The 14,567-nt window shown below is 51.2% G+C and overlaps 2 protein-coding genes across 9 annotated transcripts; both read left to right on the top strand.

The window, feature by feature from the left end:
- The first annotated feature begins 25 nt into the window (after positions 1-25).
- On the top strand, positions 26-5,674 carry LOC147165115 (organic cation/carnitine transporter 2-like). 4 transcript variants are annotated; one of them, XM_086091772.1, is made up of 11 exons: positions 26-1,061; positions 1,588-1,785; positions 1,918-2,021; positions 2,096-2,250; positions 2,962-3,133; positions 3,521-3,647; positions 3,850-3,950; positions 4,046-4,260; positions 4,329-4,511; positions 4,820-4,951; positions 5,019-5,674. In XM_086091772.1, the coding sequence occupies exons 1-11, from the start codon at positions 855-857 to the stop codon at positions 5,321-5,323; spliced, it is 1,899 nt and encodes a 632-aa protein (XP_085947898.1). In that variant the 5' UTR covers positions 26-854; the 3' UTR covers positions 5,324-5,674. The 4 variants fall into 4 exon arrangements, with proteins under 4 accessions (XP_085947898.1, XP_085947897.1, XP_085947900.1 ...); XM_086091771.1 differs by having other exon boundaries at positions 1,873-2,021; XM_086091774.1 differs by having other exon boundaries at positions 4,820-4,955; positions 5,019-5,263.
- Positions 5,675-6,004: 330 nt separating this feature from the next.
- On the top strand, positions 6,005-14,435 carry sestd1 (SEC14 and spectrin domains 1). Of its 5 annotated transcripts, none has more exons than XM_086091670.1 (19): positions 6,006-6,216; positions 7,305-7,380; positions 7,457-7,565; positions 8,252-8,342; positions 8,402-8,515; positions 8,598-8,711; positions 8,809-9,013; positions 9,434-9,514; positions 9,813-9,970; positions 10,130-10,252; positions 10,328-10,525; positions 11,087-11,201; positions 11,272-11,413; positions 12,203-12,284; positions 12,360-12,482; positions 12,554-12,745; positions 13,583-13,686; positions 13,906-14,092; positions 14,129-14,435. In XM_086091670.1, exons 2-19 carry the CDS (start codon positions 7,305-7,307, stop codon positions 14,180-14,182), a joined length of 2,268 nt encoding a protein of 755 aa, XP_085947796.1. In that variant the 5' UTR covers positions 6,006-6,216; the 3' UTR covers positions 14,183-14,435. The 5 variants fall into 5 exon arrangements, with proteins under 5 accessions (XP_085947799.1, XP_085947796.1, XP_085947798.1 ...); XM_086091671.1 differs by having other exon boundaries at positions 6,019-6,216; positions 8,809-8,897; positions 8,961-9,013; positions 13,906-14,435; XM_086091669.1 differs by having other exon boundaries at positions 6,007-6,216; positions 13,906-14,435.
- Positions 14,436-14,567: the final 132 nt, after the last annotated feature.

The raw sequence follows: 14,567 nt of genomic DNA, 5'->3' as shown, positions 1-14,567 counted from the left end.
AAACGGGATCCCCTCTTCAAACGTTTGAATGCTCTGCAAAGATCGTAAGTCTATCAGTTGCCATGGCGATGCGCCCCGCCCCCATGTTCAGGTCTAAACGTGTGGCGAAAGGGTTCAAACTGCGTCCGCATCAGGCCTGGCCAGCATTTTGTATTTTGAAGTTGTCGTGTTACAAAAGAATGATTCTGTAGAACCTCCTTACACCAAAATTGGAAGGCGCGTGTAGCGGTCCAAGACGTGCAAAGAAAGTCCAGAGAAAGAAACGTCAAGTGGTCTATGATGCTTTGAAGAGCCGCGCGTCTGCAAACTCGATCTGCTCCATCTCGAGACCTGAGACCTGAAGAAACCTGACTGTTGGTGTGACGCTCGTGTTTGCGTGCGTATCCCAAATGTGTTGACGAGAACCGGACTGAACCGGTCTAAAGGATGCTTGGTGCTAATGTGTGACCGTCTGGTTAGCACGAGAGCCAGAAGACCAAAGTCCACAAGAAGACGTCTGCGCGCACGACGCGTGACATCGACCACTTGTTGGATGCGTTTGCCCTGCAAAATTCTCACTTTGTGCGTCACAACTTAGCCAAGAGTTTGGTTTAGTCGACCTCCGACTTGTACTGGAACCTTTCCAACACAGCAGCGCGTGTCGAGCAATAAAAACTGAGTTAAGAGACGCACAATCCTGCCCACAAACACACGCACGCAACCTGACGCGTTAGAGGGGCGGAGTCGAGGTCGTCCTTAAAAGGGACTTTTGATTCGAAAGGTTTTCCCTTAAGACGCCACCGTTTTCCGTCATTGACGTGTCGTTGGTCGGTCGTACTCTGAAATCGGCTCACTTGGTAAGGGAAGGATCCGCCATGGAGGACTATGAGGACTCCGTGTCCTTCCTGGGTTCTTGGGGTCCCTTCCAGAGACGAGTGGTCTTCCAGCTGTGCCTGGCCGCCGTCCCCTCGGGATACAATCTGCTGGCCAGCCTTTACCTGCTGGCCACGCCACCGCACACCTGCCGGACGGCAAACAAGAACCTCAGCCAGGAACTGACGCAGGCTGCCGCCTCTCTGCAGGTCAGAACCTGATGCCCAACAGGGGTTTTATTGGCTGTCGTCTTGGAAGCTTTGAAGACTTCATTTCGGAGGCCTTGTAATGGGGTTCCACGTACCAAAGGCTTATCCACTCCAAACAGTTCTGGTCCCTTTGGAACCAGTTTATTGTTGCCTGGCAGAATCGTACTTGCGGGTGTGGTTTTCGACTTGACGCCTCACGGGGGTCGAGAAGAAGCCTGAAGTCGTCATCGCCATTGAACATGATTCTCGTTCAATCCTGCCGTCAAAGGCTTTATTTACTAATAGTTGCATCAGCGAAAGCTCCGCCTTCTGCCACCCGCAAGTCTGTGTGATGTCTCTAAAAATGTCCCGGACGCGAGGTTCCTCCGAAAGTTGCAATATTTCCCAAACTGCTCAGTTAGCAAATTATTGACCACCTGCTGTAGGTTTGTACTGAACCCTGAAGCAGGTTTGTACTGAACCCTGAAGCCAGTTCGGACTGGTCTACTAATACGTGTGGAACATTAATGTGGTCTTTCCTGGTCAGCTGGTCCCCGGACAGACGGAGCGCAGCAGCTGCAGCCGCTTTCAACTCGGCCTCATTCAGAACCTCAGCACCTGGAACCAGAGCATGAGCATACCGGGATCTGGTTCAGGTTCAGCACTGTCCAGTCTGCCGCAGGAGGGCTGTAAGGACGGTTGGACCTTCAGCACGGAGCACTACCAGTCCACCGTGGTCACTGAGGTAAAGTGCTACCTTGACCCCCCCCCCCAAAAAAAAAAAAACAATACAGTTTTTCGTTACATGTTTTTTTTTTTTTTATAAATAAAGAAAAATGGCACCTTTGGCATGCAGTTCGTGTTGTGTTCCGTCCAGTTTAATCTGGTGTGTGAGGATGATTGGAAACCGCCTCTGAGCACGCTGGCCTACTTCCTGGGCGGACTGTGCGGTTGCTTCATCTCGGGCCAGATCTCCGACAGGTACCGTCAGCGTCACCGTTGGTCCTCCACAAGAACTCCTAAACCAGTCCTGCTTGGCTCGGTGCGGCCTTCAGGTTTGGCAGGAAACCGGTTTTGCTGGGTTCCGTCGCCCTGCTGAGCATCTTCAGCGGCGTCCTGACTTTGGCGCCGTCCTGGGAACTCTTCACCGTGCTCTTCTTCATGCTCGGCCTCGGACAAATTGGCTGCTACGTCGTGGTCTTTGTTCTTGGTTTGTGCCTCCTCTTTTCCAACCATTGGAAGTTGTTGATGCAAATATTTTTCAAAGGAGGGCGGGCGGGCTGCCTGTGGCACACCAGTACTTAACCCTATAAAGCCTGAACCATGAAATATATGAGAGAAAATGCCCTTTTTTTTTATTTTTTATAAATAAGAGTATTTATTGGTCCTTTTGAACTAATAAAAAAAAATATATGAAAATCAACGTCCACATATGACTTGATTTTTTGTGTCATATTTGATACTTCCGGTCTCAGTGCTTCAAAATGTACAGCATACATTTAGAACTGTCAACCGACGACTGGGACCTTTCCCCGCCGGGCCTGAGGTTCTGGAGTGCTGCCCGTCCCCCGACGCTCCCTCCTCTCTTCCCTCCCCAGTGTTCCGCCCTCGCAAGGTCACTGGAAAAGCCATCAGCTGGCCGATACTGCCCTCTAATGGATTATCCGTGCAATGCATGTGTCAGATCACGTACGTCATACGTCAGGGTTTTAATGTGGGGGGGAAAAATGTTGTACTCATGAAATAGAGGGCTCAAAATGTCTTGTATTTAATATGATACGTTTGGCGTTATAGGGTTAAGTACAGTCCAAAGAGTACTCCATCCACTTTGCTCAGACAATGCAGAGTTCAACCCGACCAAGTCTTTCATTGGAAAGGGCTTCCCAATGAGTCGAGCAACGGTCTGCTTGTTCTTGTCCAGGCTCCGAGATTCTGACAGGTCCAACCAGAGTTCTCTTCTCCAATCTGTGTTTGCCCTTCGCTTACGTGTTGGGCATGCTGCTTTTGCCTGGGACCGCCTACCTGGTCCGGACCTGGCGCCTCCTGGCACTGATTCTGGCACTCCCAGGTCTGGCCTGTGTGCCGCTCTGGTGGTGAGCTGGTCTTGTTAGAACTTCTGCAAACTTCCTCAGCATCCAATCCAACACAGAACCATGGTTGAAAAAATAAATACAAAAGATGTCTACCGACTTTAACGCATTTTCAGTGGTTGTCAACCCCCGGTCCTCGAGTGCCCCGATCCGGCCTGTTTGCCATGTCTTCAAACAGCCAACGCAGGCGGTTCAAACCATCAACTAATCCGCAAGCTCTGCATGAAGCCTGATAACGATCCTCAGCTGTGTTGACTGAAGGAGACATGGAAAACAGGCTGGATAGGGGTACTGGAGGATCCGGGGTTGAGAAACCCTGTTCTACATCATGCTCTCTGATCCTTGTGGATCTGGATTCGCAATCAAGACCACCTCTGTGTTCCCTTGTAGGTTCCTTCCAGAGTCCCCTCGCTGGCTGGTGTCTCGCGGACGTGTGAGCCAAGCCGAAGTTGTGCTGAGGTCAGCTGCTCTGGAGAACCATGTGGAAGCTCCGCAAGCCATCTTCAAAATCACCAAGGTGAGCGACCTCAAGCGGCTTTTGATGCCATCACTCGCGTCGATTGAGTCCTCATTGGCTTTTTCATTGGGTTTTTTTTTGTCTTCGACCCAAGTTGTTCTCAAGGGTCTTTACAGGGGCCTTTCGCTAGCATCTTCAGTAGGGTCTTTACGGAGGTCCTCAATGTGGTCTTTTTGGGGGGGTCTTCACTTTATCCCGGCAGGTCGGGAATCAGTCAATCAAAGAGTCAGGATCGTTGAATTTTGTGGACCTGGTGCGGACAAGGAACATTCGCCACATGTCGCTGATCCTGTGGATCGTCTGGTGGGTTTTTGTCCTCGTCCAAGTCATCTAATTTCCTGCCCTGGTCTCGTTTCAGCCGTTGTCAAATTTCAAGCTGGGCTTGTTATTGTTTTCAGGTTCTCACTCAACGTCAGCTATTTCGGCATGTCGTTCAACATGTCGTCTCTGTCCGGAAACCCCTTTGTGAACTACTTCCTGGTGGCGGCCATTGAGCTTCCTGCGTATGCTGCGAGCTGGCTGGCGTCTCGTCGTCTTCCTCGCCGCCTGTGCTTCGTCGCCTTCTCCCTGCTGGGGGCGCTTGCGCTGCTCCTGGTCCAGATCACCGTGCACGGTGAAGTAGAGCGTAGTCCACTTTGAAGCGTACTGGTCCAGACTGATGACTTCTTGTGGTGTCTGCAGCTCATCCAGACTTGACCATGTTCCTGGTCCTGCTGGGGAAGTTTGGAGTTCTGTCCGGCCTGAGCGTTTTGTACACGTACAGCGGAGAACTGTACCCCACCGTGATCCGGAACACAGCCTTGTCGTCCTGTGCCACATTCTCACGACTCGGATCCGCAGTGTCGCCCTACATCCTGGAACTGGGTCAGTTCAACTTCTAAGAGGAAGGGTTTAGGGTGCTGGGGTCTTCATAAAGGTGCTCACTCGGGACTCGGGGCTTTACCAAGTCTTCACTTGGGTCTATACTAGAATCTTGGCTCAGTGTCTTGACTAAGGTCCTCTCTAGTGTTTTCACCGGAATCTTCACAGCAGTCTTCACTGGGGGTCTTTACGCAGGTGTTCAGTACTGCTGCTCATCACTTGTTTGTTTTTCATTTGGGCCTTAACGGGTCTTCATTTAGGTTTCGGGTGAATCCATGTTTGTGTCTGTCATGTGAAATGTTGCGTGTTAGGCGTGTGGAACGAGTTGTTGCCGTGGATCCTGGTGGGTTCCTTGTCTGTGTTTGGTGTCGCGCTCGGCCTCTTCCTGCCTGAGACCTTCGCACGGCCGCTCCCTGATACCGTTCAGCAGATGGCCACCATGCGCAAGTATAGTTTTGTCGTCGTCGTCGCCGTCATCACAACGATGTCATACGTCTGTCCTGCCCTCAGGTGGCCATGCTCGCCGCTCGCTGCAAGTCATAATGGCAACCCAGGCAAACCCTCTGAAGACCAACCATCTGGACCAGAAGTCATCTGGACGGCTCACTTTTAACACGCGCGCACGCTTACAAGAGCTTTGCTCGGATATTTCTCATATTTCTTCAGCTTATAGACCAGATAGCGCTAAAATGCTACACAGCGTGACACCAAAAAGATTCATGGAAAGAATTCAAACCAAACTGAAAGGTTTCTTTGCAAAAACAAACAAACGTCCAACCATCTCATCCATCCTTTTTCTGTCCTGCTTATCCTGACTCGGGTCATTGAAAAGAACATTTGTGGCGTAAAATGAAGAATGTTTGGTTCAAAATGCATTTCAAAGTGGTCGTGAATGTTCAAGTGAATCACTGAAGAATGTGTCGCGTGTAGGAATAGCAATAATTGACTGACTGTCTCGTGTGTGTTTTTTCCTGTAAAATGTGTGTCCATAATAAGTATCGAGAGAAAATAGCTGTTGATGACGCGTCCTATTGCATTCTGGGAAAGAAATTCATAAGCTTCGGCTTCATCCCGTCAGCCCTTTTACTTTGCGGGCATAATTGTATGTGAAAAGTCAATGTTGTAAATTGTTACGATTGTCCGAAAGTAAAAATGAACAAAACAAAACAAAAATACCCATAAACGTCCAAGTCTTGTTATTGAAATGGATGTTTTGCAGTTGAGGGTACTTTTCACGTGAAAGTCTTAAGTTTACGATTGTCTTTGAACGTCTTGGCTGCTCCCACCCCGGATATGCCTTATCGAAGAGTATCATATCGTCAAAATAAGATATGTTGACGTTGACATGTGCGCATTTGGCGCAGTTTCACGGCAACATATGTCAATTCTATGACTGTTGAAATGTGTATTATAACGCTTACAGAAAGACAGACCCAATTCAGGTCGGGTAAGATGGCGGAAGCTTATGAAGGTTTTTTGTTTTGAAGAGTTCCAGCGGTCTTGGAGGCGGACTGCGCATGCGCGTGCCGCCGCCCGTTTGTGCCCGCTCTGCTTCCAGCTAGCAAGTCGACGCGTCGAGTCGCAAGCGTCGCAAGCGTCGCGCTGGCCGATGAAAAACGCGAAATATTCGCACACGGGACGATTTGGAGCTCCTGCAAACTTCGCAACACTCGACGGAGGCGCGCAATGCACAAGATCTGACTGAAAGGTAGCAAAAGTCCGCAGTTCGGCGGAGAGTCGTTGCTGAATTGATGGGAGATTTCTGGATAGCGGCAGAGGGGGAGTCCATGTAGGTCATTGTGTCGGTGGGCCGAACGCAACCGAACCGAGCCCAAACCAAACGCACGCGGACGACGACGACGATGATGATGATGATGATGATGATGATTTGGCATCATTTGGGACATCGTCGCGACCTCCAAAATCATCAAATCCTTTTCAATCATCCGTCGCAGGTTCACGATGTTGTGCTAAGAAGTTTGACAAAACAAAACAAAGCAATTCCTTCCGAGCTTGAGAAAGTGACAAGATTCCAAATGTAAGATTAATCTGATCTTAATCGTCACAGAAGATCGCGTTCGTGTTCTTGTCGTGGCGAAATGGACAAAATAATGACAATTGCGTTTTTGTTTCAAGAGACTTGACTTTTTATAGCAATTATGAAAATGCGCATTGACTTCTCGGTGGAGTCGCTACTGACAGTAAACTGTCGGGGTTTTATATTATTTTTTAATTGGGGTGCTACCAGTTCCATACACACTTCTGATAAAACAAAAATGTGCTCAAATGAGCGTATTGATAATAATAAATGACTTCCATGTTGGCATTTGAGGGTGGCGGATATTGATTTTTCTTGCTCAGGGTTTGTTCAAGTTCACAAAGACGTTTACAGTTTGAATGGTCGCCCGCAGGTTTTCTTTTCGCCAGGAAATGTTGAACCTGTTCAAACATCTTGTAAGCGTCACAAGACGGTTGCCATCTTGTAAGCGTCTTGTGACAAGAAAAAAAAACATTCCCACTGTTGGCGAACAATTTGCGACGCGCAGTCGACCCTCGTTGATTTCCCTCAATAATTCGGATGCCGATCTATTTCGACGTTTTCAATTGCTGCCGTCGATGTTGACGTGAGCAAAACACCAAAAGTGTTGATTCCCTCCAATCCCCTTCTTTTCCATTCAGCCATGTTTGATGGAGTTCAACATTGTGAGCTATTTTCCTTATGAAATTTCTGCCGCTCATATGATGATGTTGCATTTGGAGGAAGAATGGACGCCATCTTTGAATTGTTGTTGTGAGATGTGCCATCAGGTGAGCGCCATGGAAGCCAACGTCATCATCAACGTGCTCAACAGAAAGCTGGCCTTCCTCTCAGGTGAGCGCGCGCCAACGTGCGCCAACGCGGCTTTTGTCCGAATGTGACTAACAGGCGCGTTGTGTTGCGTTTTCAGGCGGGAAAGACCGTCGCAGTGGTTTGATCCTCAGCATCCCGCTGGGCTGCGAGCACACCAACATGGACGAGCTCAGCCACACGCTGGACTACCTGCTCAGCATTCCCAGGTACGCGCGCGCGCACGCACGCACGCACGCGCGCACGCACGCACGCACGCACGCACGCCACCTTGCTACTTTAACGCAAAACGCGCGCAGCAACTGGCGAAGATTGCCGGCGGACGACAGCATGGCCGGCGTCACGCGTGTCGCAGGAAGCGGCGCTGGCAAGACGCTCGCCAGCGCGACGCGGGTTTTGCTCATCGAAGGCAACACTGCCATCTTCAGGTCACAAAATGCAATTGCCGTTTAGGTTGGAGAATACAAAATGGCGTCGATGCCTCCGACTTGCGGCTTTGACACATCGGCGCCGTTCCCAACAATCGCGGCTCAATGATTTATGATCTCCTCCAGTCGGACTCGCTAACGCTAATTAGCGCGCTAATCGCAGCACTTTGATCACTCGAAAGAACGACTCTTCGTACAAAAACGCTTCTTTTTCCTTCTACTCTCTCATGTGGCTATCAGAACCACACTGCCCCTAAGTGGCCAAATCGGGTACAGCATGAACAGCGCTCCCAGTAAAGGCGCACACAAAGGAGGGCAAGATCATTTCAATCAAATCGATTGTGAATCGGTTCTTTTGAGAATGGATTTTTTGGGACTAATGATCTCAATGGATGTCCTCACAATGATGTATGTGTGTGTGTGTGTGTGTGTGTGTGTGTGTGTGTGTGTGTGTGCGCGTGCGCCAGCGAGAAGTGCAAGGCGCGAGGCTTCACCGTCATCGTGGACGGCCGACGCTCGCAGTGGAACACGGTCAAGACGGTGGTGCTCATGCTGCAGGTACGAGCCGCCCGCCCGCCCCCGGCTAACTGCTAACGGCTAACGGCTAACGCTTTCAGAACGTGATCCCGGCCGAGGTGTCGCTGGTGTGCGTGGTCAAGCCGGACGAGTTCTGGGACAAGAAGGTGACGCACTTCTGCTTCTGGAAGGAGAAGGACCGGCTCGGCTTTGAGGTTGGACGCGCCGGTCGTCGCGGCGAGCCACGTTGGCTACGCTAACGCCGCACGAGACGCCATGTGACGTTGTTCCCGTCAGGTGATCCTGGTCTCGGCCAATAAGCTGACCCGCTACATCGAACCCTCGCAGCTCACCGACGACTTTGGCGGAACTTTGGACTACGACCACGGCGACTGGCTCAGCAAGAGATTGGTCGCGACGCACGTTTGCAAATGCAGTCGCTGCGGCCGCTTGTTCCCATGGCAACTCACCCTCCTCTCTTGTGTGTGCGTGCGCGCGCGCGCTGCAGGTGTTTGAGAAGTTCACCAAAGAGTCCACGTCGCTGCTGGACGAGCTGTCCATCATCAACGACAGCGACAAGAGCGACGCCCTCCATAAGTATGTGCGCGCACGCACGCACGCACGGGCGCATAGTTCTCACGCGCGTACGTGTGTGTGTAGGTCAGCTGACGTCCTCCTGCCGTCCGTTGACCCCGAGACCGTCCTCCAGACGGGCAAGTAGCTTCTTAGCATTTAGCGCCTTTTTTGTGTGCTTCCAAGATGTGTGTATTTTTTGGGCAGGTTTGCTTTGTGAGTCTTTTGTGGATTTGTGCGCTTGTTACTGCGCGTGTGCGTGTCCTTTGTAGGGCCCAACACACATGCATTTTATACACATTGTTTGCAGAAAAATATAACAATTAATGATTAATTGGCCCAATATTTCCAAAAATATATCATGCATAACATTATTATATATATATATATATATATATATATATATTAGGGATGCACCAAAATGAAACTTGTTGGCCGATTCTGAAAAATAAAAATGCTCGTCTGAAAACTAAAATGTTGAAAATTTTATTATTCTAATGAATAAAAATGATCATATTATTGTCAAATATTTATTTCCACACTTTGTGCCGTGTTTGCAGGTCACGAGTTGCTGTCCGAGCTCCAGCAGCGCCGCTTTAACGTCTGCGAGGGGGGAGGAGTCGGAGGCGGAGGACAAGGAGGTGAGGAAACTGATTAGCATGCTAATGCTAACGTTAGCGTGCTCGTGTCTTCACGAAAACATTTGGCCGACTGCAGGCAACATTTTTTCTGTTTGCATGCTACAGAAAAAGTGTGTTTTTTGGGGGGACGTTTTGGTATCGGTACGCCGCGCAACCCCAAAAATCGATGCCGAGCGGCGTCGGATGCTAGCTAGCGAGCTCCCGAGCGGGTAAACCAGCACCATGGTAGCTCGCTAGCTAGCATGGATGGCTAACTGTGGCCGCGTTGTGACTTTGCGCCTCCGCCGTTTTCCCGCAGCGCCGACATGGCGTCCGATGGAGGAGGAGCTTCTGGCGCAGCCGCAGGTCATGAAGCTTCTGGACTCGCTGAGGGAGAAGTACACGCGCTACCAGGAAGTTTGCCGGCAACGCAGCAAGCGCTCGCAGATACACGACGTGCACGCCAAAGTCATGCAGGTGAGACGGCGGCCATCTTGGCGGCGACGGCTGCTTGCATTTTTGTGTGACAAAGCAGATTCCTAAAAACAAAAGTGGATATGATGGATATTCCTCTTGTGACATTCTCCAAACATGGAAAGCAAAAAGTGAAGTCAGGTGTGTGCGTGTGCGCGTGAGGTGGTGACGTGGCTGCAGGGTCCGGGTTCGGAGCTGCTCAAGACCCACCAGGCCATCGGAGACTCCATGCGGGCGGCGCAGGCGCTGCAGCAGAAACACGAGGAGATCGAGAGTCAGCACAGCGTACGGCGCGCACGCACGCACGTAACGCCCACGTGCACGCTCACGCACACGCGTAACCCGCCGCCCCCCCGCCAGGAATGGTTTGCGGTGTACGTGGAGCTGAACCAGCAGATCGGCGTCCTGCTGGGCGGAGACGAGGACGAGGACGAAGCCGGCGAGCTGAAGGCGCTGCAGCGGCAGCTCGGCGACGTCTGCTACCAGCAGGCGGCGCTGTTGGAGAGCCGGCAGAACGTCCTGCAGGCCGCGCACGCCTTCCACGCGGCCGCGCAGGAGGTGAGGCCGCGCACTCGCTTCATTTCGCTAGGCTTAGCTTAGCTTAGCTTAGCTTAGCTTAGCCCAGCTGAGCTCACTCCAACTTGTTGTAATTGTTCGGTCCGTTGCATCTTCTCTTACGTTCGCAACCTCGAGGCTAACGCTTTGAGCTATTTTGTTTTGGAAGGTATCGTCGTTGAAAGGAAGCGGATTTCTTCTTCTTTTACGTTCACGACCTTCGTTTCATTGATTGAGCTCGTGCAGTATTTGGTTCATTTTCGCATTCTTCGTGCTCGCATCGTCGAGCTCGTTTTCTTTTGGCTAATCTCGCTTCATCTTGGCCTTCTTCAGCCATCTTATTGATTGATTTCAAATTGTAGCTAGCTCGCGGTCGAAGCCTAGCATGACTTCGCTTCTTTTTTTTCTTTCCCTCTTCCGGTCATTTAAGCTGAATTTGGCGTTGCGCTCAAGACCACGCCGTCCAAAAGCGGCCCAAGACCAAAACGTGGTCTCAGCTTAGTTTGACCTTTGCTCTTCTATCGATGTGGCTTGTGTTAGCACGTAGCATGTGTTGTGCTTTAGCTGTCCCAGCAGCTGGACGCGCTTCTGGGCATGCTGTGCGCCGACGTGGCGCCGGCGGACGGCTCGCAGATCCAGCACGACCTCAAGCTGCTGGAGGAGAAGCTGCAGAGCGTCGGTAAGCCAAGTGGCGGCGCCGCAGAGCCGCGCCGCGCTACTTCCTGCGCTGACTCCTCCCCTTTGAGCAGAGGCGGGGCTGGCGGCGCTGCGCCAGAAGGGGGCGCTGCTGCTGGAGCAGACGTGCGACGGCGAGAAGGCGGCGGCCGAGCGCGGGGAAAACGTGCGGCAGATCCACGACGTCATGGACGACATGCAGATGAGAAAACAGAGGTGAGCGAGCGTGCTAGCGTGCTAGCGTGCTAGCGCAAGGCAACACCTGCTAAATGTCCTCAATTGATTCCATTTTATCCAATTGGATTCCGCTCACTTACCGAATTGCATCTGATATTGATTAATTATCGGTCATCCGTTCCATTTTGCGCGGCAGCCATTGCTTCGTTTTTGTTTTTTTCATGAAAGTCACTTTGAATGAAAATATTTCCAGAATTCTCATTCGATGGTTTGAAAATATGAATTCTTTCATAAATGTCCAAAAGATTTGGAAATTTCAAGAAAACACCAGATTCAAAAAAGGACTTTTCTCTTTTCTTCTCAATTTATGGGAAAAAGATCGATCCATAGTTTGAAGAAGTAATGTCAGCCTCAAAGGAAAATTGATTTGATATCGATTATTTGATGGATTTCTTTGCTTTACGCAACCCGACACAGAAAAGTCAAATGTTATAATGGGAGCAATAACTTCTTCTTTTTCTTTTTTTTCTTACGCTGCCAAATGATTCATTTGCACCTTTTTTTGCATTTTTAAATCATGAATTGAATCAATTTAGTTTCATTGAAAAGGAATTTTCATAGAATGAAAGAAAAAACGATGGTCCTAATTGTCATTTCAATTATTAGCAAAAGAATTGAGATGAATATTTTCTTCATAATCATCGAGCAGCCTCGCGAAGCGCAAATGCTGACTCGAAACCCCCGAGCAAGGCTTCGCGCTGTCGTTTGAATCCCGCCGCGTTTGCTGGTTGTCGTGGCGACGGCGTCACTCCGACGTGTCGTCCGCAGATGCGAGGACATGGTGGACGTGCGGCGTCTCAAGATGCTTCAGATGGTGCAGTTGTTCAAATGCGAAGAAGACGCCTTGCAGGTCAGACGGGGTCGCGTCAGCGGGACGACGTCATCGCTGTGCGTGCGTGCGTGCGTGACGTGTGTGTGCGCGCAGGCTGTGGATTGGCTGTGCGAGCTGCTGGACGCGCTGCTGAAGACGCACCTGCGGCTCGGAGACGACGCCCGCGACACCAAAGCCCTGATGGACAAACACAGGAAGTTTGTGGACGTGGCGCAGGTGCGACAGGAAGCGGCGGCGCCGGCGCGTCCGTTTCCGTTTGCGGTCAACTTCTCCTTGTTTTCCCGCAGAGCACGTACGACTACGGCCGGCAGCTGCTGCAGGCCACGGTGGTCCTGTGCCAGTCGCTGCGCTGCGCCACGCGCTCCTCGGGCGACACGCTGCCTCGACTCAACCGCGCGTGGAAGCAGTTCGCCGTCAGCGCCGACGAGCGGCAACATCGGCTGCAGCTCGCCCTCGCCTTCCACCAGCACGCCAACGCCGTCAGTGCAGCAAACACGCTTCCGCAAACCCAAAACGTTAGCCAGGAAACAAACGTGGCGGCGAGTCCGAGTCCCGTTCCGGGGACGCGCATCTGAATTGATGAGCGGGCGGACGACGGGCCGAGACTTTGGAAGGCCGCCGTATTTGCTCCTCCCAAGAAACCTCGATCGCCGTGCCGTCCTTTATAACGCGGCGAACATAAACGAGACGACTTCCCGCGTTTGACAACTTGCCTTAAATGCGTCGTGATGTTTACAGGAGGGAAGTGAACAATTATGGCTAAAAAGATGCCAAATCTAATAATATTGAGGTTGAAGGAATTGAGCGAGAGAAGAAAAAGGGGGTCTTCAAAGCAGCACATGGCGTCCACTTGTTAAAAAATGGCGACCGCCCCGCAACCCGGCCCGACACGAACAATATACGAGCCGTATAGTCTGCTGGCGAGATGGGAGGAGCAAGATGGCCGCCCTGTGGCCGTCCAGTCCTATATTGAGATCCGTGGACGCCATCGCACGGCGCAGTCGCTTCTTCTTTGTAATGACTGCGGGATCACGTCTCTTAAAGGTGTATAGCGCCACCTACAGCGGCGGAATCCCCTTGCAATATTCGCAAAGGAACAACAGAAAAAACAAACAAGTCCTTTTCAATAAATTGGCTTAAAAAAAGGGAAACAATTGGATGCAAACCTGACTGATGTCTCATTGAGTCAAATATCGCTTTAAAAACAAGCAATCGACCCGACCCGACCTGACCCGACCCGACCCGGCCTTGATTTGCTCCACACAAAACAAAAGTGACTTCACATGCATACAATAACACGCGTGTGCGCGTGTCAGGTGTTACAGGAAGAACACGTGGAGGCGGAGTCTCTGGACCAGGTGGACGCTTCGGCCAAAGCTCTGTTGGACCGGCTCGGCATGCCCGTCATCTTCCCCGATGGGTTCGTACGCACACACATGCTAGCAACACATGCTAACGTGCTAATACGAGATGATTGCGCTTTGCACGCATCGGTTCTCCTCGCAAGCGTCTGTCAGCTCGTTTTGACTTCAGGAGAAATGCGCAAGCGTCACATGATTTCGGAGCCGCAATTTGAGATGTCTTGAATCGAATCTCAAACATTCGCCTTGACTCCAAATCCTAATTTGTCGCACGTTAGGAGCGAGCGGCACTTCAGCAGCGAGGAGGCGGCGGCGGCCGAGTGCGTGCGAGAGCGCCTCCTGCTGGTGGAGGAGCGCCGGCTGCAGTTGCAGGAGGCGGAGCTGGGCGGCGAGCCCCGCCCACAGGAAGAGGCGCTCCACGCCGCCCTGGACGTCATCGGGGAGGAGGAAAAGGAGGAGGAGGAGGCGCGCCAGGAGGAGGAGTCACGCCAGGAGGAGGAGGCGCGCCAGGAGGAGGACCCGGACCTCCACCAGGAGGACATGCTCCAATGCTGAACAATTGGCCTTTGTTAGCCCATCAAGCTAACTGATGCTAACAGTTTGTTTGTAACATCCGGATTGAAGACATTTTTCCCAGCATGCTCCCTGTTCCTGCTCGTGCTTTCCCAAACGGGACAAAACGAAAGAAGAATTATTTATTTGACTTTTTTTTCCGACCTGAAGCTTTAATGGCTGCTTGCTGCTGAATGTGTCAACTCCTCCCCCCAATTAAATATTCATTGGTCCAAATAAACTTTTTCAAGTTTGACACTTTTTGTCTCTTTTTATTTCTCATTGCAATGCTGTGACGTTCAAGTGCAAAAGTGCCTCAGCAAGCGACAGCGACAAACTCAAATGACCTTCAACCGTTGATGATGATTTTTCTTTGGGGGAAGACGAC

This window comes from Leptonotus elevatus, chromosome 12 (assembly GCF_054856555.1).
Source record: "Leptonotus elevatus isolate MCC_2025b chromosome 12, RoL_Lele_1.0, whole genome shotgun sequence".
Lineage (NCBI taxonomy): Eukaryota > Metazoa > Chordata > Actinopteri > Syngnathiformes > Syngnathidae > Leptonotus > Leptonotus elevatus.
Note: the sequence above shows the minus strand (reverse complement) of the source record. Positions and strands in the feature narration are given on the sequence as shown.

Excerpts from the sequence above, each read along its gene's own strand:
- LOC147165115 (XM_086091771.1), top strand. The coding sequence starts at position 855 with ATGGAGGACTATGAGGACTCCGTGTCCTTCCTGGGTTCTTGGGGTCCC. Across the intron at positions 3,648-3,849 it reads CCATCTTCAAAATCACCAAG|GTCGGGAATCAGTCAATCAA; the intron begins GTGAGCGACCTC and ends TTATCCCGGCAG. Across the intron at positions 4,952-5,018 it reads TCAGCAGATGGCCACCATGC|GTGGCCATGCTCGCCGCTCG; the intron begins GCAAGTATAGTT and ends TCCTGCCCTCAG.
- sestd1 (XM_086091669.1), top strand. The coding sequence starts at position 7,305 with ATGTGCCATCAGGTGAGCGCCATGGAAGCCAACGTCATCATCAACGTG. Across the intron at positions 8,516-8,597 it reads AGGACCGGCTCGGCTTTGAG|GTGATCCTGGTCTCGGCCAA; the intron begins GTTGGACGCGCC and ends TGTTCCCGTCAG. Across the intron at positions 9,515-9,812 it reads CGGAGGCGGAGGACAAGGAG|CGCCGACATGGCGTCCGATG; the intron begins GTGAGGAAACTG and ends GTTTTCCCGCAG.